Source organism: Dipodomys merriami, unplaced genomic scaffold, assembly GCF_024711535.1.
Source record: "Dipodomys merriami isolate MVZ:Mamm:240054 unplaced genomic scaffold, mDipMer1.0.p SCAF_31, whole genome shotgun sequence".
NCBI lineage: Eukaryota > Metazoa > Chordata > Mammalia > Rodentia > Heteromyidae > Dipodomys > Dipodomys merriami.
In genome coordinates, this window is record NW_027204604.1 from 975644 (window position 1) to 1001418 (window position 25775).

Here is a 25775-nt window from a genome sequence, read left to right on the forward strand (position 1 = left end):
TGGGCTGAAGTAATTTTGGTTTACTATATAATTAGTGCAGCATCAGTGTACATGATGATGAATAGAGGGTCATGAAGTAGGAGCAGATACTTTTTATCCCAACCTTCATTTGTACTTCTATAAAGTAAGGGCTGTGCTCAGATTGACTGACTTGACTGGATAGGACTTGAAGCTTTCTTTCCTTCCTTCCTTCCTTCCTTCTCTTTCTCTTTCTTTCTCTCTTTCTTCTTTCTTTCTTTCTTTCTTTTTTTTCTTTCTTTCTGTTTTCTTTCTTTCTTTCTTTCTTTTTCTTTCCTTCTCTTCCTTTTCCTTCTCCTCTTTGTCCTCCTTTTTCTTCTGTGTGTGTGTGTCTGTGTGTCTGTGTGTGTCTGTGTGTGTCTGTGTGTGTGTGTGTGCACTAGTCCTAGAGCTTGAACTTAGGGCTTGGGCACTATCTTTGAGCATTTTTTACTCAAGGCTAGTACTGTAACCACTTGGGCCACACTTGTACTTCTAGCTTTTTGGTGGTTAATTGGAGATAAAAGTCTCACAGACTCTCCTTCCTGGGCTGGCTTCGAACTGTGATCTTCAGCTCTCAGCCTCTTGAGTAGCTAGAGTTACAGATGTGAGCCACTGGAGCCTGGCTGTTTCTTCTTTTGAAACAAACAAACAAATAACACATGCTCTTACTATGCAGCCTAGATTGGTCTCAAACTCATGTGCCTTCTGCTAGAACACTGTGATTCATGACTGTAACCTGAAGATTTGAGCTACTCTATGTTTCGGAAGCAGTCACTGAGCTTGGAAAGTTCAGCCCCAGCTGAGGCACGTCCTAACATTGCCATACCAAAATTACCCAAATTGAGCCATATGAGGTAGCACTCTATACATTACCATGTCCCAACCAGCTTTGTAGGGGACTAGGCAGAGAAATGGTTAAGATAGTAAAAGATCCAGCAAGAAATAAGAAAGCAGCTTCCACTCTAAGGCTCCATGCATGACTCCAATTGGTTCCCTTCCTTGGTAGAGTTTTCCTTTGTGGGTTTTCTTTCTGGTCTGTCGAGGACTTGACCAATAGCCCGTGGAATGTGTCAGCTCTAATTGCCTGTGTGGGTTGGCAGAAGTCATGCCTCAAAACTGGAATGGTGTCACATATAACATAGTGTTTCAGAGGGATAAAAGTGGCCTGGAAAAATGTTTTAGCCAAACATTCCCTAGAAATAATTGTGTTCTGTATGGTGAGGGGCAGACAACTGCTATAGAACCAACTGAGTAAATTTGCAAGATACCCAGGTTTTAGCAGGTGTCAGGACACTGCCAGGCTCTCTCCAGCCCTAGAAAAGCAGGTTGTCTCCTTCCTGCAAGGACATTAAACAAGGTCTACTTGCCCTCTGGGCTACTCTAACACAGTCGTAGCCAGAGAAGCTTTCCAGAAGAAAAGGATACTTGGTGAGTTGAAGACAGGTAAGGGACATAGGCTCGCTTTGGCCTGCACCTCCTGGTTGCTGAGCCATTTACACCAGTGTTGCCTGAATATCAGGCAGTCACTGTCAAGCAAACCTCCCGGGTTAGTGAAAACACGGAGATTTGCCACTATGAAAGATGCTATGCGCTATGGATGGTGTGGGATTAGGGAGAACAAAGACAGTGGTATTTATAGAGCACCTCTTATGTTCCAGGGTTTATGAATTGACATTTCCACACATTTAGCTTGGGAATCTATAAGGCCAGCATTCACATTTTCATGTACTGTCTCTTCCTTCAGAAATAAGTAATGGTCCTCTGTCTCTAATGTACCAAAGCAATGGTTAATTTTAAAAAATATATCATCTTGGCTACCTTAGTCCAATCAACTAAGTAGTTTTAGAGGGAAAAATTCAGGATTCAGTTTCCTTTATACCATGAGATTGAGTTCCTAGACTAATTACAAAGCCAGACCTCTCCAACAGTTTGGGAAGAGACAATCAAAGGCTGCCCCCAGGGAAAGAAGGAGTCTCTTCAAGAGAAACTTTCAAGAAAGTTCCCATAGAAAAACTCAGATCACAGGAAATGTCTAGTTGAGATGATGGATCACAGAGAGTCCTCTTTCCAAACTTCCATTACAACCCTTCAGGCACCATCCTGTGAAAGACATAGTTCTTTTTGCCCTGGGGTACATCTTTTGGGGGAAAAAATAACAAACTGGGATCTTTTAAGCTTCTCATGATTGAGAGTTGACGTTTTCCCAAGCAATCTAACCAAGCCCTTACCATGCAAGGCATTAGGGTTAAAGATGCTTTTTTTTTTATTTTATAGAGAGGCAACATTGCTTTGGAGAGCTCATCTGATATACAAGCATCACTAATCAAAGAATGGAGCCAGGAGGTCTGGGGCTCCTGCAGAATTTAGTACGAGTCTGTTCCCATATGACCTGAAAAGTAACTTTTCTGAGTGAGTCTTTCAAATACCTGCAGTAAGTTACCCACAAACTTTCATCGAGATGGTCCCATATTTGTTAACTTAAATGCAGCTTAAAAAATAATAGTAATTTAGTAGTAGTAGCCATAGTAGTAGTGGTGGTACCTTCTGTGGCTCTTAGAATTGAGTAGGCTCAAGTAGGAAATTCATGCCTGAAGTCTTCTCAACAGTTTCAGGAAGTCAGTGGATGTGACTGGCGTTCTCTGAATGCTTTACTGTTTATTTGTTTGAGAATTGAGGATTGTCAGGTGGGACCTTAGCTGGATGGTAAGTGGAAGACTTCTGTGTGCTGGTTTCTATTATTAAGCATCTTAAGGGAATAGACAAAAGCTAGATTAGTGTGTGTGTGTGTGTGTGTGTGTGTGTGTGTGTGTGTGTGTGTGTGTGTGTGTGTGTGTGTGTGTGTGTGTGTGGCGCGTGCATGCGCCAGTGCTGGAGTTTAAACTCGGGGCCTAGTTACTGTCCCTGACCTTTCTTTTATTTTTTTATTTTTTTGCTGAAGGGTTGCACTCATCACTTAAGCCACAGCTCCACTTCTGGCTTTTTGGTGGCAATTAATTGGAGGTAAGAGTCTCATGGACTTTCCTGCCCAGGCTGGTTTCAAACTAAAATCCTCATATCTTAACCTCCTGATTAGCTATAGGATGGGCCCACCAGAGCACAGCTATATTATCTTCTATTACCTAACTTAGATATCATGGAGTATCTGTTCCACTGTAATCTCAAGCTCTATCAGATATAAGGATGAACACTGTAATCTCAAGCTCTGTCAGATATAAGGATGAACAGATTTAATACATAATGCGGGGCAAGTGTTGGGGATGTCAGACAGGCATATACGATGGACTACATTATGGCAGCCATCTCTGGAAAGTTAAATTTTCCAGTGACTTTCCTATGACTACAATATTTCATTTTCCTCTTAAATGCCATGAACACTCACCCTCTCTTTCAATTCTTCCAATGTCTTATGCCATAGGCTTGAAGCACAGAATCCTGACATCTAAAATATATCCAAGTATGGACAAGGCACAGGTGAAATCCCTCAGGCACAGTTCTGTGAGAACTGTTTCTGACCTGAAAAGGAGGAAAGAGTAACACAAGTAAGGAAGAATAAAGGGATTGGAGTCAACTGGCTTAGGGTTCTTCCGTTAATAAGACGAGAACCAAGGTCTCATTATGATCACAAGGTTGAAGAGTTTCTCTTTCCGTAATTTCTCAGGATACATTCAGAAATTATTTGTGGCATAAATGAATTAATAAAAAAGGAAACAAAAGCAAACCACAAAGGACTTTATGGGTCACCTACTCTTGTGCTTTTGTTTGATTGAAGAGGTTACCAAGAAAGTCAGATGATTTCATTGGGCTCCTCTGGCTCATCATCTGCAGAGTTGGAACTACAATCCTATCTGTGCCCTCCCTTGACTTACCATTTTTGTCCTATCATTACATAAGCTGAACTATGTATTAGGTGCTGGAAACACACATGTCCAGAATAGGAAGCCCTACATTAGGGTAAGAGGCTCTGACCATTCCCAAAATCCAGCACAGCAAGTACAGCAGGGAAGAGACAGAACAGGACAGGAGTCCCATGCTGGTCAAATCATTTATGGACCAACATTTTAGCTTTCCTTCTGAAAAACAGTGGTACAATGGCACTTTTTGTCAGGACCTTGTTCTGAAGCTGAGCCCAACTGTCTACTTTCTTCTGTTCTCTCCATACTTTGTTGTGATTGTATACATGCATTGAGATCTTGACTAAAGGGGCAATGCACATAAACTCAGTGCTCAGTGCCCCTCCTTCCCCGACTACCTCCTGTTCTGCCCCTTTCATTTCCATACTGCCCTGAGGTTCTTCTCTGGTCTCCACTATTCCAGATCCCCATAAGGAGTTAACAAATCAGAATCAACTCCAGCAACTTGGAGTTGGGCTATGTAAAGCTTCACACTCACACACACACACACACACACACACACACACACACACACACACACACACACATTTATATCTCCTTAGGTTTAAAAAACAACCTACAAACCCTACACAAGTACTTCCTTGTGGTTAGCTACCAGAGCCTGTAACAGGGAAAACACTATCTACGATACAATGGAACCTCCCTGTGGTCCACGTCCTAGCTTATATCCATGTGGTCCTTTTATAGGAATCAGAATGCATTTCTAAACACCAGGCTATGAACAAACAACCAAGATATACACATGGCGATGTGATATTCGATACCTCACTAAAGGAACCACCACTATTTGATTTAACATACTGTTCAGTTTTTCTGTACTGTTTAATTTTGTTTCAAATGAAGAAATTAGTGTTACACCCATACTTGGGGGCAAGCCAAGCTGCATGACTTCACATTGCTTTCAGAGCAGTATTGGATTACATAACTTCTCAGCTTGTTTGCTCCCAGTATTCTTTTTGGATTTTTCTATATAATTCAGAATGGAGATTTGGGCCTATGGTGAGGATTTCCATTTCCAGCTCTGGCCAGGAACCTGGTGATGTCACCTGAGGAACACATCTGTATTCTTTCCATTCAGTTGGCATCTACAGCAGAGAAAATCCTGCTTTTGGGGGTGGAGGTGGAGGGGGGGTGGAGAGAGCATGAGATAGTCTATTGGACCTTTTTCTTTACCACTACTACTTTTTTCTTTTCTGTTTAATTATGCCTGTTCTCTTAGGGTGAATGATTTTCCTCATTGTGAGCCCACAACACAGTCTCCCTCAGTACATTCTGTTCCTTTTACTAAGTCTCTGCCCAATTACAGGAACACATTCATCCTCCTCCAAACAGCCATTACTTGCTGAAATACAGAAACCAACTCAAAATGAATGGAAGGAGGAGGAGAAGGAGGAGGAGGAGGAGGAGGAGGAGGAGGAGGAGGAGGAGGAGGAGGAGGAGGAGGAGGAGGAGGAGGAGGAGAAGGAGAAGGAGAAGAAGAAGAAGAAGAAGAAGAAGAAGAAGAAGAAGAAGAAGAAGAAGAAGAAGAAGAAGAAGAAGAAGAAGAAGAAGAAGAAGAAGAAGAAGAAGAAGAAGAAGAAGAAGAAGGAGAAGAGGAGAAGGAGAAGGGGGAGGGGGAGGGGGAGGAGGGGGAGGGGGAGGAGGGGGAGGGGGAGGAGGAGGAGGAGGAAATAATGCAACAAATACACCATATTTACAGGGAAAGAAAAACTCAATCAAGGAAAAACTGAAAACAATCTAGTCATTAAAAAAAACCTCTTTGCCATCTCAAGTTGAATTGTTCATATATATTAATAATATACCCTCATGTTTGTATTAATGATTTGTTCGACTCCATGGGATCTGGTCATTTTGTTCCATAATAGGTAGAAAAAATAACCTGTGTGGCCTCGAACCTGAAATGTTGGCAATATTAGGGGCTTATCTTTTCCTTGCTGAGAACACAGGCTGAAACAGCTGAGACAAAGTAAGAGTCTGAAAACACAGTGACCAGATTTGAAAGGGGATTTTTTTTTCAGTGATGAGATGTAGATTTTATTCGAGTTACAAGGTCATAAGTAGTCTTTGATGGGTACAGAGGAATTTGTTGCTAAAACCAAGAGGACAGGTTTGCCAGGATGCTCTGAAAACTTACATGCCCTGGCTTTTCATTTGCATAAGCCCCTTCCAAGACTCTAAATATCATTTTAGATTTGGGAGAGGGGGGATTATTGCTCCCTTTATATTAGCTGCAAGAATAAAAGGCCTGGATCTGCCCCCTTCTAAGATTTGTTAGTAAGAGACGTTTAGTTCAGCTTATGTCTGGAGAGAAAAATCAATGTCATTTCAAGATCTGTGACTCAGACAAGCACAGTCAGTTTTCAGCTTAAAAAAAATTCCCTGAAGCAAGTTTCTTAAAAATGTCACAAGCGCAATAATGAAGGTTTCTGGGAGCTGCCAACATTTGATATGATAAGGCAGATCATCTTGGAGTAAGTTGCACTGTGCACCTCTTATCAGGGCATTGCTTCTAGGTAATCATCAATTTTTACCTAGGCTTTGCCAATGAAGTTTCTAAAGTGCCTGTGTTGTCTTTACCACCTTTGTGAGTCAGCACAATTGGTAGGTTGAGCCCCATGGCACTGCCCAAATTCAGCAAATGTTGACCCTATAAAAACAGGCTTTCCTGAGCTAGGACCTAAGGTTGTTCAATCATATGTTAATTACAAAAACAAACACTGATTCTACAGCTTATTGGAATTGTAGCTTAGCCTTTATTTATGTAATAGACCTGCTTGTAAATTTCACACCGGTACCAGGCATGGTGCTGTACAATACACCTATAATCTCAGCACTCAGGAGGCTGAGATAGGAGGATATGGGTTAGAGGCCAACCTAGCCTGTATGAGGAATTCCAGTCAGACTGCCCAGTGAGACCTTGTCTAAAAAAACAAAATAAAACAACACCAAAAATTATACCAGAACTGATAGAACTAGAAATCAAGGCGTAAACGAAGGCACATATGTAATTTAAAAACTAACAACTCATGAAATAAGTTTAAGAAATTGGGAAATGACTTTAATAATATACTTCATGTAATCCCATGTCTATCCCATATATAAATATATATATATATATATCACTTAGTCAGATAATGATTATAAAAATGATTATTGAAATATTTTATGCTTCACATATTTTGCGCCAAGTTTTCAAAATTTGGTGGATATTTTATACATCTAGCACATCTCAATTTACATTACAAAGCACATGGTTTGGAGGAGGTCATTTAACCATTGTGATTCAACTCACTTTCCTGTATAATGAAGATGTATAAAAACCCGCTCATATCATGGGATGAAGGGCGAAATTACGTCCTTCAGCAGAGAGCCATGCTTATAGGTGAAGTGTCCACTTATGACCATATTAGGGAGAAGGTCATTTGTCTAGCCACTTTGCATCTTTGAATTTTTTAATTTTTTAATGTTTTTTCTTTTAATTTTAATTGTTTTTTGTTGTTGTTTATGTGGCACTGAGGAATTGAACCCAGGGCCTCATGCATTCTAGGCAAGTACTCTGCCACTAAGCTACGTTCTCAACCTCTCTGAATTGTTTTTGTTGTTGTTGAGAGATTTAAGCAAAACTTAAAATGAACATTCCCTCCCTTTTCAAGCCATTTTTGGCCCATTATAGAGTCAAAAGGTTAATATAGAGAGTTTCAGAATAGTCTCCCGAAGTAGCGATGACTTGATGGTGCTCTGTGATAAGGTTCTGGAGATCTTACACATTAATGTCAAGATGGTGAAGAGCCCCAGACTGCAAATATATCAGCTCATCGCAGCACGATCACCTAGAAACCAAAGCCAGAAGAGGCAGAGAAGTACTGTTAAGACTACCACTTACTGATGAGCAATTATAGAGCAAACACCACGCCACGTGCTTTTCCTAGGTTCATTCACTTAATGACAGGGGTGCCAAACCAAACAGGCAAAATCCTGCAGAGCAGAAAAAGATCCGGTGAGGGGTATAGCTTGGTGGTATAGAGTATCATTAACAAGCAAGCAGGAGGCCCTGGTCCGACCTTACCACCGCCACTGACAGCGAACGATTGAAATGGAATGAATGAGGGATTTTCCAAAGTTGGTAGTAGTGATGTTGGTGGTTCTTTTCTTTTCCTTTAATGCCTTCATGTTGTGAGCTGCATTAACAGGCCTGCTATATCTGATACACACACACACACACACACACACACACACACACACACACACACACACACACACACACACACACACACACACACACACGGACTAAGTTTATTGTAAAACTCTCCCTTTGCCTTTGTGTTGAGTACAAAAGGTCAAAGACAAGACTTAGAAAAAGGAGCTATTTTCTATGAGACTTCAACCCTCCATAGATGCCTTGTTTCTATGTGATGTTTGATGAAACAGCAGGCTCAAACTAGTTCTTTCATTTCACAAAGCAAAAAAAAAAGTCCAGACTGAGTCACAACTACTATTTTTTTTATTAGTTCTAGTTATTAAGAGACTGGAAACTCACTTGAGAAATCTAGTCTTAAAGGTAAAAGCCAAGGAAATGTGCAGGAACAAAATATTGTGTGAGCATGTGTGGTGTGCATGCATGTGTATGTGTTTGTGCATGTGTATGTATGTGCACACAATAGTACCAGGGTAACGGAGAGAGGAGTAGCTGCTCGCAGAGCAACCAGAGCACGTGGCTCTTGTTACATCTGGCTGTCTCAGCAACTATCCGAGTTATGGGGCTTCAGGGGATACTGTCTAGACCAGTGCTTTTGGCCTTGGGGTTGGCAGCATGTAGAACCAGAAAGCCAAATCATGGTACAAATGTCTCTCTGATTTTTTTTTTTCTTTCTGGTAGACAGTCAAGCTGGAAGGAGACTGAATTTCAAACAATTACCAAATCCCAAGAAGATTAATAATAGTAATAAGACGCATAATATAATAAATACTTCTCAAGGTTTTTCTTCAGTTCTTGATAGACATGTTCTGGGAAGCTTAAGCATGTCATTTCAGAAAGGAGCAAAGGGCAGGTTTATGATGCTCTGCTTTTCCAGTCAGGTGTTCTTTTGTTTAAAAGCCTCCAAGATGGTAGTATGTCAGGAAGAACACAGCCACACATAATTGAAATAATTTATTTACCACTAGAGCACCACAAAAAAAACCCAAACATACATAGTGTTAAAATACAGCATAATTGGTCATCAAGATACAAAATGGCTATTCTTATGTTCCGTTTTTTAAAACCATGCCAACCACAAAATTGTACTGCTGCAGAACATAGACAAACTGCTATCCCACCCAATCCTAACGCTTCCTCTTCCCCTCCCTCTCCCTCTCCTCCTGCAGCAATATTCAAATTTTACTTATGGGAAGTAAAGATCTTACAGAACCCTCAAAAACAAAAAAGACTCAAGAGATCTTAAAATAGAGCATTTAAAATATTATCAGTGCATTCATAAAGAAAGACAAAATAATACAAAACAAAAATGTCATTTTATCCAAGAGGAAAATACCTGCAGAAATCAAAGTGATCTACACAGAAATATTTTTTTTAAACATTGAAAGAGAATAAAAAAAATCAACACGCTCAAATCGGGGTTTGAGTTACATCCAGCAAAGGGTTATTCATGATTTTGGCATTTTATCTCTGGCTTTTCTAGTCTACTAACTAGCCAGTCAAATTCTCCATTTTCACTAAGAGCCAGGAAATTTTAAAAACCAACAAAAAAGTATTCCATATCAAATAGTTTCTCTTTGCATGCCTTACTATGCTGTCCTTTAGGTGAAACTGCAAATATTCTATTGTCTTATCTATTCTTTTGTATTTTAATAAGTGACAAGCATCTCCTACCAAACCTGGAGACGCAGAACTTCCTCTACAATGATCTTGTCAGATTATTCTTAAAGCAGAGTAAGTGCTAGCCACAGCGCTAAAGAACCCACACTCCAATGAATCAGAGAATACTTTGCTCCTGGGAGAATTTAGCTTGTGCCCTTTCAACCTTCAAAGAATGTCTATGCAAATTTTAATTCCAAGAAAATAAATGAAATAATTTTTATGCTGACCTGGAATTTTTCCCCTTTTGGGGGAAAATCATCTAAAATGGGTTCTTTTCAATCCTCCCCAACACTGAAAATTTTTAAAAAGATGTTTCAGAGTCTGGTACCAGTGGCACATGCCTGGAATCCTATTTACTCAAGATGTTAAGATCTGAGGATCATGCTTTGAAACCAGCCTAGGCAGGAAAGTCCTTGAGACTCTTATCTACAATTAATTACCAGAAAGCTGGAAGTGGAGCTGCGGCTCAAGTGGTAGGGCATTAGGCTTGAATGAAAAAGGTAAGAGACAGTGCCTAGGCCCTGATTTCAAACCTCAGTACCAGCATACACACACACACACACACACACACACACACACACACACACACACACACACACACACACACACACACACACACACACACACACACACACACACACACACACACATTCACTCACAAAGTTTCCTTTGTGCTGTCTGTTTTTAAACAATACTCAGATTCTGTGAAATATTAATTAAATCAAGTTAGATGAGCCTGAGTTCAAATGCTAAGCCTTTCCTACACTACATGTTGCATACTTGTCTGTCTCCACAGTGTCCCCGTTTCCCATACAGGATATTTTAAATCTGACTTGATTAGGAGCAATGCTTAGAAGATGAAGGAAGACTTCTCAACTCAAATCAATCTGCTTTTAGGCAGTTAAGAAAGAAGGAAAAGTGGACCCACATAACTTGTCATAAGAATGGCAAGAACGGATACTAGACAACGCACAAGAGAAGGTACTGTGAAAAATGTATTTGTAGTGCAAGTCAAAAAACTCAGGATTTTACTCAATAGGACTGGCTAGCAAAAAGAAACATTTTACAATTGTGAATAATTATTTTAAGAGCCCAAATTTTAAGTCCAATCTAAATCATACTTGACATTATTACAGAGTACAAAAAATTAAGGTAAGAATTTACACATTACATGCAGTTAATATTTTGATTTAATAGTTTCCAACAGAGATCTGTAGATGTGTTTTCAATTATACTACCTTTTATGCCCATCTATTTGAATAATACAGTTGAGGCTATATATATATATATATATATATATATATATATATGTATATATATATATATATATATATATATATATATATATATATATATTCCCAAAGGAAAATCCTGTAGCATAGCTCTACTTTTAAGGTCCAAAGTTTGACCAATACATGTCAAAATATCTCCATATTTCATTGGTTTGCTAAACTGCAAAAGAACCATTTACAATTAAAAGGAAGAAAAAATCTAACAGACTTATTCTGACAGAAAGTTTTCTTTATTAACATAGGCATTGTAGTGTTTGAACCTTACACAAAATTTCCTTTGCCAGTTGGTACAAAGCAGGTGGTCCAAGTATCTTCATCTTACTGCAGACCAGCTCTGGTCATGTAATAAGTCACTTGGATATTCCTGCCATTAATGTGACCTCTTTTTTTTTCTTTTCTTTTCTTCTTTCTTTTTTTTTTCTTTTCCTTTTTGTTTTTTTCTGGCTCATTTGAGTTCAAATTCCTTCAGCCAGCCATACATTTCTGGTCTCCACTTTATACACCTGTTTTATTTTCCAAGGGCAATGAAACGTTCATTATATAGTAACACACAATAAATAACTCACGCTTAACTCTAAGGCTGGGAAGGGTGGCTGCTCATTTCTCAGCAATATAGAAAAATCAAGTGAGGTGTGGGATAGCAAAGGTATGGACAAGAACTCCACTGAACAGGTTTTCCTGGTTTTTGTTTTGTTTTTTGATTTTTTGTTTGTTTTCTTTCACATAATTAACACTTACAAATTCTTCCAGTGTTTATTTTTTCTTTAAAAAAAAGATTTTGCTTCTTGTGTCTCTCACTTAAAAAGGAGGTGAAATGTAGAATAAAGCCTTCCATTTTGTTTTTGTTTTTTTTCAATGCCAGTTTTAACAAACAGAACACAAACTGGTACCGCTTTTTCTAAACATTTTTAACACTGATAAACCAAGGCTTTCTTGTGTTTTCTTGTGGTGAACATCATTGACATCATCATTATCATCATTTATCATCATCATCATCATCATCATCATCATCATCATCATCATCATCGTTGTCATCGTCGTTGTCACTGTGATTTTTGTCTGGTCACTTGGCCGGGAACCTTAGCTACATTTGCAAGACTTGACAATCATGTTAGAAAGCTGTTCGATCTTGGGGGTTTTGCCGATGTAGTAGAGGATTGTTAGTGGCTCCAAATCTTGGGATACACAGCAGGGAGAAGCAGAAGCTTCTGGATTGATGGTGTTATACAGGCTGAGGACCTGAATGGACACCACAGAGCAGACATGATATAGCGACAGACCAAATACAAACAAAAAAACAATACTTTTAAAGAAGCATTTCAGATTGCTTTGTAAATCAGTCACAGCACTGAACAGACAATTTTAATTATTTGGCATTAAATTTTTTTGACTTAACTTTCTGGTCAGAATGGTATGTGTCTTACACAATCACCAATTTGAGTCTTTCCCCATAGATTGCTTGTTTGCTTGCCTGCCTGCCTGCCTGCCTGCCTTCCTTCCTTCCTTCCTTCCTTCCTTCCTTCCTTCCTTCCTTCCTTCCTTCCTTCCTTCCTTCCTTCCTTTCTTCCTTCCTTCTTTCCTTCTTTCTTTCCTTCCTTCTTTCCTTTCTCTGTCTCTGTCTCTGTCTCTGTCTCTGTCTCTGTCTCTGTCTCTGTCTGTCTCTGTCTCTGTCTCTGTCTCTGCCTCTGTCTCTGTCTCTGTCTCTGTCTCTGTCTCTGTCTCTGTCTCTCTCTCTCTCTCTCTCTCTCTCTCTCTCTCTCTCTCTCTCTCTCTCTCTCTCTCTCTCTCTCTCTTCCCCCTCCCCCTCTAGTATATATTAAACAAATGATTCTGTAAGAATCAACTTGGATAAACTTGCTGATTCAGTGATTTTTCTTCTTTTTATTTTCCTTGGTAAGTCTACTCTGATTATTGCTCTACTATACCCGCTTTCCAAGCCTCTTAGTATTTTATATTGTTTCTACCCAAATGTGTAACTGAAGTTGTTTAGTGAGGACTCATTTTAAATGGTCACCTATATGAAGAGCTCCCTTGTTACCCGGGATTCTATAGTCTTTGTACTCTGTAGTCATGGTAAGTCTTCCAACAAAACAACTCAACAAACATGGGAGACCCAGAAAAAAATGTGCATGGAAAAGTAGAAAAATAGGATGCTGTATTCAAGTCCCATTAGAACTTTACCCTTGGGTACAGGAAAAGGCACCTGTGTGCAAAAATCTAATCTTCCTGTGTTAAGAATCTTCAGTGGCAGTATAATGTCACCTAAATTTAAATTAAAAGATAAAAAGAAAGAAAAAAGGAAGGAAGAAAAGAAGGAAGGAAGAGAGGAAGGAAGGAAAAAAGGAAGGGAGGGAGGAAAGAAAGAGCTCATATCATGTAATCCAGACTGAGAAAGGTAGGATTGCCATTCAAAACTAGTTTGGGCAAAAATTTGCAAGAACCTATCTCAATCATGAAAAAGAGTGTATTCAGGTCCAGTCCAGTGGAAAAAAAAACAAGACTGTACTCAAAGGGGCTGAAGGCATAACTCAAGTGGTAGAGTGCCGGCTTACCAAATACAAGGGTCTAAGTAAGTTCAACCCCCAGGATTCCCCTGTCCCTTCCCCAAATAATCATTGATCATTTTTCATCCATTGCTTCATAATTATACGGTACGAAGAATGACATACAAAGCAGTGCACATTCTGAATTGTTTACTTTGCATTTTCTTAAAGCCATAATAATATTAACCTTCCATGTGGTAAATGGTAGTGGTTAGACTGAAGTTAATATTCTATCATTAATCTTGAACCTTTATCTCCATCTGTCCCAGAGGGATTTGTGAGTTTGACTAATAGAGATATAGAGCCAGGCACTGGTGGCTCATGCCTGTAATCCTCAGCAGGCTGAGATCTGAGGAATTCAGTTCTAAGCCAACCTGAGCAAGAAAGCCCATGAGACTCTTATCTTCAATTAACCAACAGAAAACCAGAAGTAGAGTTGTGGCTCACAGTGGTAGAGCACTAGTGTTGAGCGAAAAGAGTTCAGGGAAAATGCCCAGGCCCTGAGTTCAAGCCCTACAACCAAAAACAGAAGTATGGACGTTCTCCACTGACATTTCCAAGGATGCCATTAATGTGTTAGTCAAACAACAAGTGACCTTTTCCTCGAGATTCACTGCAATTTTTCAGCCTAAGACAGAAGATCTGTTCAGCGCAGCAACACTGACTACTTTATAAAGCTCCCCTGGCTTCTTGGGTAACTGTCCAAACCACATATTTGTGACCATCATACTTATTCTTCCTCTCTCCTTGAAAAACAAGCATGGTCTCAGCTTCCACACACTCCCTCTGTGTTTCACAGAGGAGAATTAGGTTTCTTCTTGGCAACTGGGCCCTGCCCACATTACAGCTACTGCTGCCGCAGCCCAGATAAAGCAGCCTGGCCAGAGCGTGCAGACAAAAGGACAAGCCTGCGCAAGTGCTCCTCACGTGGCCAAACACATGGTAGTCCAGAGTGCCAAAGCCTACGGGGGACCTGGGAGAAGGGCTGGAAGAAGGGGAGCCATATTCGTCAATTTCAACTCCAGCCTCCGCAGGCATTTCTAAATAAATATACTTCGTATTCTACTAACACATGATTTTTCATAAGAACCAGAGAGTGATTTTTATAACTCAGATTGTCTAAAATAATTGATAACCCCCAAACTCTTGAATCCAGCTGAATGCATTATGTGATCTTTTTGGCCGGGATTCATTTTCCTACCCTGCAGTGAAGGCAATTTTTTTAATGCCTCTTTAATAGGGAGATTTACAGAGGCATAAAGAACAAAATAGAAACCTCACATGCAGCCACATTTTAGGAATTAAACTCAGTACGATCGGGTAAACCAGGGCCTGGCTATAAAACAAGACATCTGAGCCCTGGTTTGTCACTAATTTTCTTCTTTGATCTTGGGTAAGTCATCCACATCATCTAGACACAAAACTTTTACTCTTTTTCTTTTTTTTAATGAAAGGTTTGAACAAGAAAATGTGTGAAGGCCTTCCCATTGGTAAGATCCTAAATCATGAGCCACCAAGAGAAAGCATATGGACAAGTATCACTATTATTTTGCCAATCTGGGCTGGGAACCCATAACACTCAACCTGGAACTTGCCTTCTGAATTCAGCCTTCTATCCTGAGCCTCACTGATTAAACACTCCAATTCTTGTGTACGTTGAATTATATTAAACATGACAAAAACACTAATATTCCAAGGCAATTTCATATATATCAGATTTCTTGTATGGCCTTATTATTTCAAGGATGGTTTTTAGTATAGATATTCCTTGGGGACAGGAGAGAAGAGTGTGGCTGGAGAGATTCAGAAAGATTAAACGATTTTTTAATTGTGATACACTAGGAAATCCGTATCACAAAGAATCAGCTGCAGTCCCCAATATTCTTTTTTTTTTTTTTTTTTTTTGGTCAGTCATGGGGCTTGAACTCTGGGCCTGGGCACTGTTCCTCAGCTCTTCAGCTCAAGGCTAGCGCTCTACCACTTGAGCCACAGTACCCTTCCGGTTTTCTGGTGGTTTACTGGAGATAAGAGTCTTTGGTCTTTCCTGCCTGGGCTGACTTTGAACCCCAATCCTCAGATCTCAGTCTCCTGAGTAGCTAGGATTACAGGCGTGAGCCACCAGCACTTGGCTCCCCAATATTCTTTCTAGTATGACAATTGCCAAGCTTTTTTTATACAGATCTGAGTCTCTTCACATCTTCACTATACACACAACCATGATGGGTATCTTGATTCAGAAAGGGATATTTTTTAAATTTCTTACCTATCTGTGCTTTTAGCTATCAAGAATATAAAACAAGCCAGGCTCCAGTGGCTCATGCCTGTTATCCTAGCTACTCAGGAGACTGAGATCTGAGGATGGCAGTCTGAAGCCAGTTGGGGCAAAAAAAAAAGTCCATGAGACTCTTATTTTTCAATAAACTACCCAGAAAAAGGCAGACGTGGTGCTGTGGCTCAAGTGATAAAGCACTAGCCTTGAGCGAAAAAAGCTCAGGGATAGTGCCCAGGCCCAGAGTTAAGCCCCAGGACTGGCAAAAAAAAAAAGAATATAAAAGGAAGAAAACTTAAAAATCCTTCCAACTTGCTTCTGACCTACAGCTTTAACTGACCACAGTGTTACATTCCTCTTATTCTTCATCAATAGAAACTATGTCCAGCACCCATTCAGGTGACAAGGCAGGAAGGTACCATTTCAATTGCAATTCAGTTAGAAATACAGCCAAGCAGGTATACCTGAAAACATAAGAATGGAAGAGGTAAGTTAACCAAACACTTACCCTGCTGTGCTGAGTGTCTGAGCTCCATAAGTATGGGCATGCACCAGCACAGAAGTTGGCATTGTACCCTTTGGGTTCGTGTATCCATTTCCACCCAAGATCCCTCTTGAAATCAATATAAAGTGGACGCAGGCAACAATTATCCTGCACATTTCTGTTAAAAGAAAAATCAATGCAGACTTTTAAAGATGATTTCCTATCCACCTCACCCCAAAGTAAAAAAGAAAAAAATACAAACTAACAGAAGGATTATTCACATATGCAAGTTACATCTAATGAGCAAATATCATGGGCCACATGTTGATGGTTTTATTGTAATCAAGGGACCTTCATGGTAGAAAGTTGTGGAGATTCACTAGACTACGTTCCCTTATGAGTTCTCTACCCTGATTGCGTTGTCTGTGAGTAAGAAAGTCAACCTCACCCTCAAATAATTAGACATAAAGAAGAAGGTGATGGAAAGGGACTAAATCCTTTCAAAATAACCTTGTCTCCCTTGCTACTTTACATTTAAGAAATTCAACAGCTATTTTCAACCTGATATTTTCCTTTGAGAATATATCCTGTATTTTACCATCTGCTAATTGGTCTAGGAATCACAAAAATCAAAGATTAAAAAAAAAAAATGGGGGCTGAGGGAAGTGGCGCTGTAGCTCAAGTGGTAGAGCGCTCGCCTTGAGCTGAAAAGCTGAGGGACAGCGCTCAGGCCCAGAGTTCAAGCCCCACGACTGACAAAAAAAAAAAGACTTAGTAACTCAGACCTGTGTGAGCCAAAAGCTTTCCCGCTTTCACTATATTTGATGTCAGTATAACATGTGGAGGAGATGGGGACAAACAAGTCGTTTAAGGATTCAGGTGGACCTGTTGCAACAATGAGAAGTACAAAATGTCATGTCAAAACCAGCTTTACAATGTTGGTGTGTGGGGGGGAGGGGGGTATGATTGGGTGGGGGGGAGGGGGGAGGCTGGGAAGGGAGGTGAAGGGTAAACAAAGGAGGAGGCTGCAATGCTTGGTAAGAAATGTATGCATTATCCTGCCCATGTAATTGTAACCCCTCTGTACAGTATGTTCTCAAATAAAATAAAATTAAATTAAAAAAAAATGGGGGCTGGGAAGGTGGCTCAGTGGTAGAGTGCTTGCCTTGCATGCATGAGGCCCTGGGTTCGATTCCCCAGCACCACATAAGCAAAAAGAAAAAAGCCAGAAGTGGTGCTGTGGCTCAAGTGGTAGAGTGCTAGCCTTGAGCTGAAGAGGGACAGCGCCAAGGCCCAGAGTTCAGGCCCCACGTCCGGACACCCCCCCCCCAAAAATGGAGTCTTGCAGCATCACAAGTGGCTCTGACAACCAAACAATGCCATTCTCTTAGCTGGATGCTGGTGGCTCACACATGATATCCTGGCTACTCAGGAGGCTGAGATCTGAGGATCACAGTTCAAAGGCAGACCAGGAAGGAAAGTTCATGAAACTCTTAACTCTCATGAACCATCAAAAAGCCAGAAGGAGAACATGGTTCAAGTGGTAGAGTGCCAGCCTTGGGTGAAAGAGCTAAGGGACAGTGCAGGCCCTAAGTTCAAGCCCTAATACTAGTGCACATTCACATACACACACAATGTCATTTTCCTTATGGCCTGTAGTAGCCTGAGCACAGAAGACCCTGCACTGCCCAGGACTCTCAAAGTAAAGATCCTTCTCACCAAGCTTAATAAGAAAGAATTTTCTCCCTCCATGAATTCGTGTGGGAAGAAGAAATAAGTTCTTCCTCTATTTCCTCATTTCTGTCTAATCCTGTAGCCTATGGCATGGCCAACAGGATTCTGCTGCTGTCTCATTGCTGCTATTGTGAAGATCAGACCACAGACCCTCTAAAGAGTGGGCAAAAGTCTCAGAAAATGCTGGGCTTTCCTGTCTTACCACATCAGTGCCACAGATCTCAATAAATACTGACTTGGTAGGCAGAAAGATGCTGAGAGCTCATGTTCTTTTTCAATACCAAAGTACTTTTGAGGAATTACCTTTGGGAGGTCTCGTTTGCTCCCATCATGCTTGATTTAATACTAGAAAGCTGAGGAATATAACAGTAGAACAACTGTTTTTAACCTCTGTCTGGAGGGTGATATTACAAGACATAGGAGCTTTGCCATCCTATACCAGGCCTTGAGCAATGAGTACCATCCAGGACAATGGCTAGAAGAAGAATGCAAAGGCAGAACAAGGGCAAACCGATGGAATCATTTGGTTGTATTTTCATTTCTTTACCTAAAGCAATAGGCCGCATCCAAAGCACGCTTCTTCCGCCGGCTGGATTGTTGTGACTCCAGTCTGTAGGAGGGTAACAACATTAGCAGAAGATGTGGGGTCTTCCCACTGGTTTTTTTCCTAGTGGACTTTATAGTTTTCTGATCACCACTGGTATATGTGGAGGCACCATCAATACCTTGAAAAAATGCATGTGGGTAATCAACATTTAGCTTTACCTTCATCATACATCATCAGCTACATATTTTCTTTTCCTCTATTGTCTATTGTCACAAATAGCAGTAATGACAACATAACGGTGGCTGGCTAGAGTCATTTCCCCCATGGCAACAGACATGGTATAATAGGACTCCTGCAGGTAGTAATGAACACCTTTAAATAGGGCTTTTGTTGGCAGGCAGTTCAGGGTCCAAGGCAGAGTCAAAGGTCTTCTATAGGTTCTATGGAAGAAGACTTTGACCCCTGGTCCAAGGGCAATGTAGGCTGTTTCTTTTCATCAGTCCTCAGTGTAGGCCATGTCTAAACTCTGGACACCAAAACACAGCCATAGACCATGCCTTGTGACCTGCTGGTTCATGCTGGTCCTAAGACTGCTAAACACAGAAGACTTTCCTAAGAAACACACACTGAGACTCAAGTCAAACAGAAGTCACCCTTACCTCATGCTATTTTGGGAGAGCTAGGAAGAAAGGGCTTTTTCATTTATATTATGGCAAGCCCAACATTTTCCCTGATTCCATCTGAGATTGAGAAACTAGAGCTCCCCAAAGCATGCTCAAGAGACTGCCAGTTTAAGCATTTAATCTCCCACTCAGGAGAATTGTGGCTTGGTTGGAGACTGAAATAAATCTCTCAGCCACTGGGAGTATTTTTCCATGACCAAGAGCTACGGTAACCCTCCTAAAAGTACACTGAGGTCATGAGTGATAGAACTGGGAGAAGAGAAACCCATGGCTTCACCTGACAGCATAGGTTGGTGCTACACCAGGCATGTGGCAAAGAAGGGACTTCCGCTCACCTCTCCTCTCCCAGCCACCACTGGACACAGCGAGTGACTGGAACCCTTTGTCTTGTCTCATTTTCCCTGCATTTTGGCTAATTCCCTTGAAGGAGAGCATGGGGAAAACTGAAGGCTTGTTGGACATTGTTTAAAAGCTATTATGAAAATCCAGTAGGAAAGCCACTTAAACTATTGAGTGTAGGCTACAAAAAGGCGGGGTAATCTGATCGATGAAAGGTGAGCTACAGAACCTAAGGAATGAGAAGACTCCTTCTTTTTTTTCTTCAATGAAATCTATTTTTCAGGTGAATGAGCCAGTTAGTATTGACCCATTTATCATCCAGCATTGATAGAGGAAAACTGGAAGCTCAATTTTCTCTAATCTTTTCTATGGTCTTCCTCCAAGCATATCATGACCCAATGAATGACATCCCATGCCTCACCAACCAATCCTACTTGGACATGTGAATTAACTTTATCCAACAAGACATTCTCATCATTCACCTCCCTCCCCCACCACACTTTGGCAGATGACCAAGTTTCAATTACCTGCGAATCTTGCTTCTAGTTCTTCACTTTTATTTGGGATGATGTAATTATTAGAAGGTACAAATGTACAGCATGGACAGTGTAAACTTATTTTAAATCCCAGGTTCCTGTCTGAAAAACAGTAAGTCAGAGAGACCATTTGTATGTGTGTTCACACCCTGAAATCTGTCATTGATATACAATAACTTTGGGCTGCTGATCACATGACCAGGAGAGGAAGAGAAGATGGTTTGCAACCTTTATGGTGAAGCCATTCATGGACAGCATCTGTTACGTCGAAGGAGAGCCATTCTCCCTCTCCTCTCGTCTTTACCACTTTGCTGTCAATGTAGCGCTGGGTTGGTGATGTTAAGTCCTTGGATTTGAGAATCTAGAGCAGAAAAGAGCAAGGACACAAAGCTCAGTTGGCAAACTGACACCATAACTAAACCCAAACCCTTACCATTATTCCAGTTCATTATCTAAAATTAGTCACCTAGTGTATCTACATATTATTATTCACGACTATATACATTCTGACATAACCCTAGGTCATTGGACATGAAACAATGAGCCACTAAATCAGCTGAGTGTTATGAGAAAGATGACAGGAACTATAAAGAAAGAGACAGTAATTATTTGACTTTGCCTTGTAGGATTATAGCCGTAAATCCAGGCTATTAAGTTAATGGTCTTGTCCTGATTCCCTATTTCTTTAATTTGGGGGACTGGGTACAGGGGACGGGCAAGAGGGACGGACCCATGCTCACCCGCTGAAGTGTTTGAATTGTAAATCTCCCTCTAATAAAGAGAGTAAAAGGTCCTGATCTTGTTTCCCAAATCTACAAGCATTAAAATATGTGACCTACCTTCTCTTTGGGGGTAAGCCTCTAAGTGGGAGTTTTACTCTCAAAATGACTTGCTGTGATTTATAAAGATATTCCACATCCTGTAGTCTAAGCGTGACTTTGGGCAGAAGTCTGGCACAGTGGGCGGATGAGAGACAGAAAGCAAATCAGCCTGAGCACTGACATTGAGACTTTGGAAAGATACCTCTAGTTCAGGCAAATAAAGAACAACTGCAGTATGTTCTTGGGGAGGGAATATTAGAAGTCGATTTTAATAATTCTATCTTGGAACAATAGTGTTTTCTAAGAGATCATGACCCTAAGACTCCTGGAGCTACAGTAAATCCATTCCCAAACCCAGGAGCTCAAGCCCTGGCATTTCACATGCCAGGTTCACATGCCAAGTTCCAGGGGCTCAAGCTCTGGCATTTCACATGCCCTCCCCAACCCTTTGATGATTCTCTGGCTTTGAGGCTTGAACTCATGCCTCACATTCTCCCCACCTTGCTAGCTCACAGCTGGTATTCTGCCACTTGAACCTTGATTCCAGTCCTTTTGATTTGGGTGCTAGTACTAGGGCTTGAACTCAATGTACCACACTCTTGCTTTGCTAGTGCTCCTCACTTGAGCCACACCTCCATTTCTGCTTCTTGCTGGTTGATTGGAGATATAAGAGTCTTGTGGATTTTTCTGCCCAGCTAGCTTCAAACCTGGGTCTTCAGATCTCAACCTCTATGAGCCACTGGCACCCAGCCAAACATTTTCTTTTAAGTATAGGAAAAAATATTCATAGAATTGGACTCTTGGTGTCCTTGTTAATTTCAGACAAACTCCTCTACAATGCTGCCTCTAGTCTGAATGAACCCCACCAAATGACAAGAAACTAGGGCAAATCATGTCCTGTAGAAGACAAGAGTTTCCTCTGTGAGTTAAAGCAAAGTTGCATGACTCAAGGGCTATGCACAATGGGCTCTGGGCTTGATGCACCTTATTTCACTTCATTTAATCCTTATAACATTCCTGTAAGGCAGATTAAGGAAATGGAAATGCAGGGAGGATGTGAAGCCACCCCAAGTCATTTTCCCACTTGAGTGCTGGATTTTTGAAGACCAAAAACATTATGAGAGTCAGAGCTGGATCATGATTCACTCTGACCCCTTGCCAGATGTCATGAAAGCACTCAGCAACAGAGCAGAGATCTTCAACTAGATTACAGCCAGCATTGGTACAAGATGAAAATGAACACAGTGGAATGCATGCAGTTAACACTGACATAGAGCTGCAACTTTAAAGACTCAGCTTAAAACCAAACCAAACAAACAAAAAAAGACTCAGCTTCATGTCAGTCAATCCTCTGAGAATCAAAGCTTGCCCTGAAAAGAATCCCTAATTGGACAAATAAGTCGCCATTTACTCGATTCAAAATAAATGGACATAATTAACATAGTAGGGAATAAAAATGGAACAATGGTAGAGAAGAAATTTCTGGACATTTCCATCTGCCTTACTGGCTACAAGTTAATAAAATACCCACAACTTATGTTTCTCATCTTTAAATTTTTCTACCTGACCCCTAATCACAATGCTTTATTACATAAAGCTGTGTATATTGGATATGCTCCTAATTCATATCATATTTGTCTTATCCTTCTTTAGAACTAACATACTAACTAGAATTTTAAAACATTTTCTATAGTGAATTACATATGATTTTATAAATTATATATTCAAATTAAATATACATACTATATCAGTGACTATGGCATATATCAAATACACATAGTATTCAGCCTCACTGAAGACAGATTTTAAAAAAGAACTCATGATTAGACCTGGTGCCAATAGCTCACTTCTGTAATCTGAGCTACTCATGAGGCTGCAATCTGAAAATTGTGGTTTGACACCAACCCATCAGGACGGTTCCTGAGATCCTTTAAAAAAAAAAAAAAAAATATATATATATATATATATATATATATATATATATAGTAAAAATACTGTACAGAATGGTTACAATTACATGAGCAAGGTAATGAGTACATTTTTTATCAAGCATTGTTGCCTCTTCCTTTGTTTCCCCTTCCCATCCCTTCCCATCTCCCTCCCACCCCCCCTCCCCCTCCCCCTCCCCCTCCCCCTCCCCCGCGTCCCCCCCCCCCCCCCCCCGCACCAAAGTTGTAAAGTTCGTTTTTCAACATATCGTCTTGTAGATCTCATTGTTGCAATGGGTCCACCTGTATCCCTATTTAAACAATTTGTTTTTTTCCCTTCCCTTCCACAAATTATACCAACATCAAATACAGTGAAAACACGGATTATACTGTGGGGGAGGGACATACAAAGCAACAAAGAAATCATCTTATAAATATATTTGAAATAATAGTAAGAAAGAGAAACCACTTGAGTCCTTATCTTGGAGTTCATTTCACCTAATATCAACTTATCTGACCGTTTCTGCTTGTCTCAAACATACACTAGTTATTGCAAATAAGGGAAACCATGGGACCTATGTTTTTTTGGGCCTGACTTACTTCATTTAATATAATTTTTCCAAGTCTTTCCACTTCCAAACAAATGTGGCAATGTCATTCTTTCTGATGAAGGCATAGAATCCCATTGTGTATATATACCACATTTTCTTGATCCATTTGTCTACTGAGGGGTATCTGGGTTGGTTCCATATCTTAGCTATGGTAAATAATGCTGCAATAAACACAGTTGTCCTGGTAGCTTTAGGGTGGTCTTGCTTGTGATCATTTGTGTAAATGCCCAAAAGTGGGATTGCTGGGTCATAGGGGCGCTTTATGTGGAGTCTTTTGAGGAACCTCCATACTGCTTTCCAAAGTGGTTGACAAGTTTACACTACCACCAACAATGAATTTTTCATCTTTTTGTTGGAGTCAAGGAGATTCAGTCTTGCCTAAGAATACAGTTACAAAAACCAAGCTGCAGACTAGCATTGAGACTTTGGAAAAGATACCTCTAGTTCAGGCAAATAAAGAACAATTGCAGTATATTCTTGAGGAGGGAATATTAGAAGTAGATTTTAATAATTCTATCTTGGAACAATAGTGTTTTCTAAGACAGATTGTGACCCTAACTAAGGCTTCTGGAGCCATGTACGGTCATGTCCTTCAGCTACATGATTTTACTTATTGTTCTTTATTTTTAGATTTTTTTTAAACTTCATTATAAAGGTGACATACAGAGGGGTTACAGTTATATAAGCAAGCTAATAAGTACATTTCTCTTTGACCAGTGTTACCATCTCCCTCATTTTTCTCCCACTTTGCCCCACCCCAAGTTGTAGTTCATTTCCAACATAGTGTCTAGTGGGTATCATTGTTGAATTGCTTCACCCATTGTCCCACCATTTCTGCAATTCCCCTTTCCTGCCCCAAATCAGATAAACTTTATAAGAAAAGTGTACAGAACCAAAAACTGACAACAGCAAATAAACCAATTGAGAAAAAGAAAGAAAAAAGAAATAACTGTAAACAGTACAATTTAAAAACAAACATAACTCTTGTTTCCATTTCTTGGAGTTCAGAATGTTTACACTGCTGTTCAATTAATCATGTCCAGGTATAATCCATTGGGTTTACATGTAGATTTATTGGCACATTTTAATTATTACAAATGAGGGAAAACATGGAAGAATGACACTCCCCCATTGGTAAGGAAATGGAAAGACTTGGAAAGCATTATCCTAAGCAAAGCATTCAAGACCCAAAACCACATAGGCTGCCTGGTTTCCCTCAGATTCTTATCTCCAATTAACCACCAGAAAAAAAAAACTGGAAGTAGAACTTGGTTCAAGTGATAAAACACCAGCCTTGAGCAAAAAAAAAAAAGCTAAAGGCAGCACCTAAGCCCTGAGTTCAAACCCCAGGACCAACACACACACACACACACACACACACACACACACACACACACACACACACACACACACACACACACACACACACACACACACACACACACACACACACACACACTCATCATGACTACACTGACCAAATAGGTGGAAAGATACAAACTACCAAAACTATGGGAATGATCTTTACCTCTTAGAGAAAGAGCGAAGCTGAGTTCTCTTGCTTTCAAAAGAAAGCCAGAATCAAGGAAAAAGACCCCCAAGTTTTTTCAGTTTAAATCTCAGTAAAGACTCAAGAGCAGGGAATTCTCTTTATGGAGCACTGGAAGGCTCAGAGGCAGGACAACCTCAGACTCTTTCACCCGGTGAAAGGTTTTTATAAAAAAATTCATTTAATATTCAAGAATAGCCTATGCATAAACAACTCCAAAAAAGACAGTAAGCCTCACAATTGTGAAATAGAGAAATGACTTTTGTCTCGTGGGTTTATTGTCTTGAACTTTATGAGCAGAGAGTTCTTAAACCCACTTGTTGCAATTGAACTCTATTCTTCTTATCCAGCTTTTGGTGGAGACAGGAAACAGCTGCTTTCTATCACTCAGAGAGTATCCCTCATAGTCTCAGAGACTATTAATAAGTCCTCTTCACCATGCTTGCTTCTTCTCTCTAAGCTAAAGAAACCCCATACCTTTAGACCTTTATTCACAGGGCCACCTCCCCAAGCCTTTTATCACAAAGGAAATTGCTGTAAGGTAAAAGGATTCCTCCTTCAGCTATGTGATTTCACTTCAGAACTGTCTAGTAAACCTTCTCATTGCGGGAGAGGGGAATGAAGTTATAATGGTCAATGCATAACCCCTGAAACTGGAGGGTTGGGAGGGC

The 25775-nt window shown here is 40.3% G+C and overlaps 1 protein-coding gene across 3 annotated transcripts in view; it reads right to left on the reverse strand.

Moving 5' to 3' along the window:
- Positions 1-9072: 9072 nt before the first annotated feature.
- The window catches only part of Tgfb2 (transforming growth factor beta 2), an 88437-nt gene continuing 71734 nt past the window's right edge, over positions 9073-25775 (reverse strand). For 2 of the 3 annotated variants that reach the window (XM_070041478.1, XM_070041479.1), the window contains 5 exons: positions 20424-20556; positions 20187-20297; positions 18638-18815; positions 16381-16534; positions 9073-12299 (listed from right to left, as the gene is read on the reverse strand). In XM_070041478.1, coding sequence (XP_069897579.1) covers positions 12141-12299; positions 16381-16534; positions 18638-18815; positions 20187-20297; positions 20424-20556 — 735 coding nt within the window. In that variant the 3' untranslated portion in view covers positions 9073-12140. The remainder of the gene's footprint in view (positions 12300-16380; positions 16535-18637; positions 18816-20186; positions 20298-20423; positions 20557-25775) is intronic. The other variant, XM_070041480.1, reaches the window with a different exon arrangement.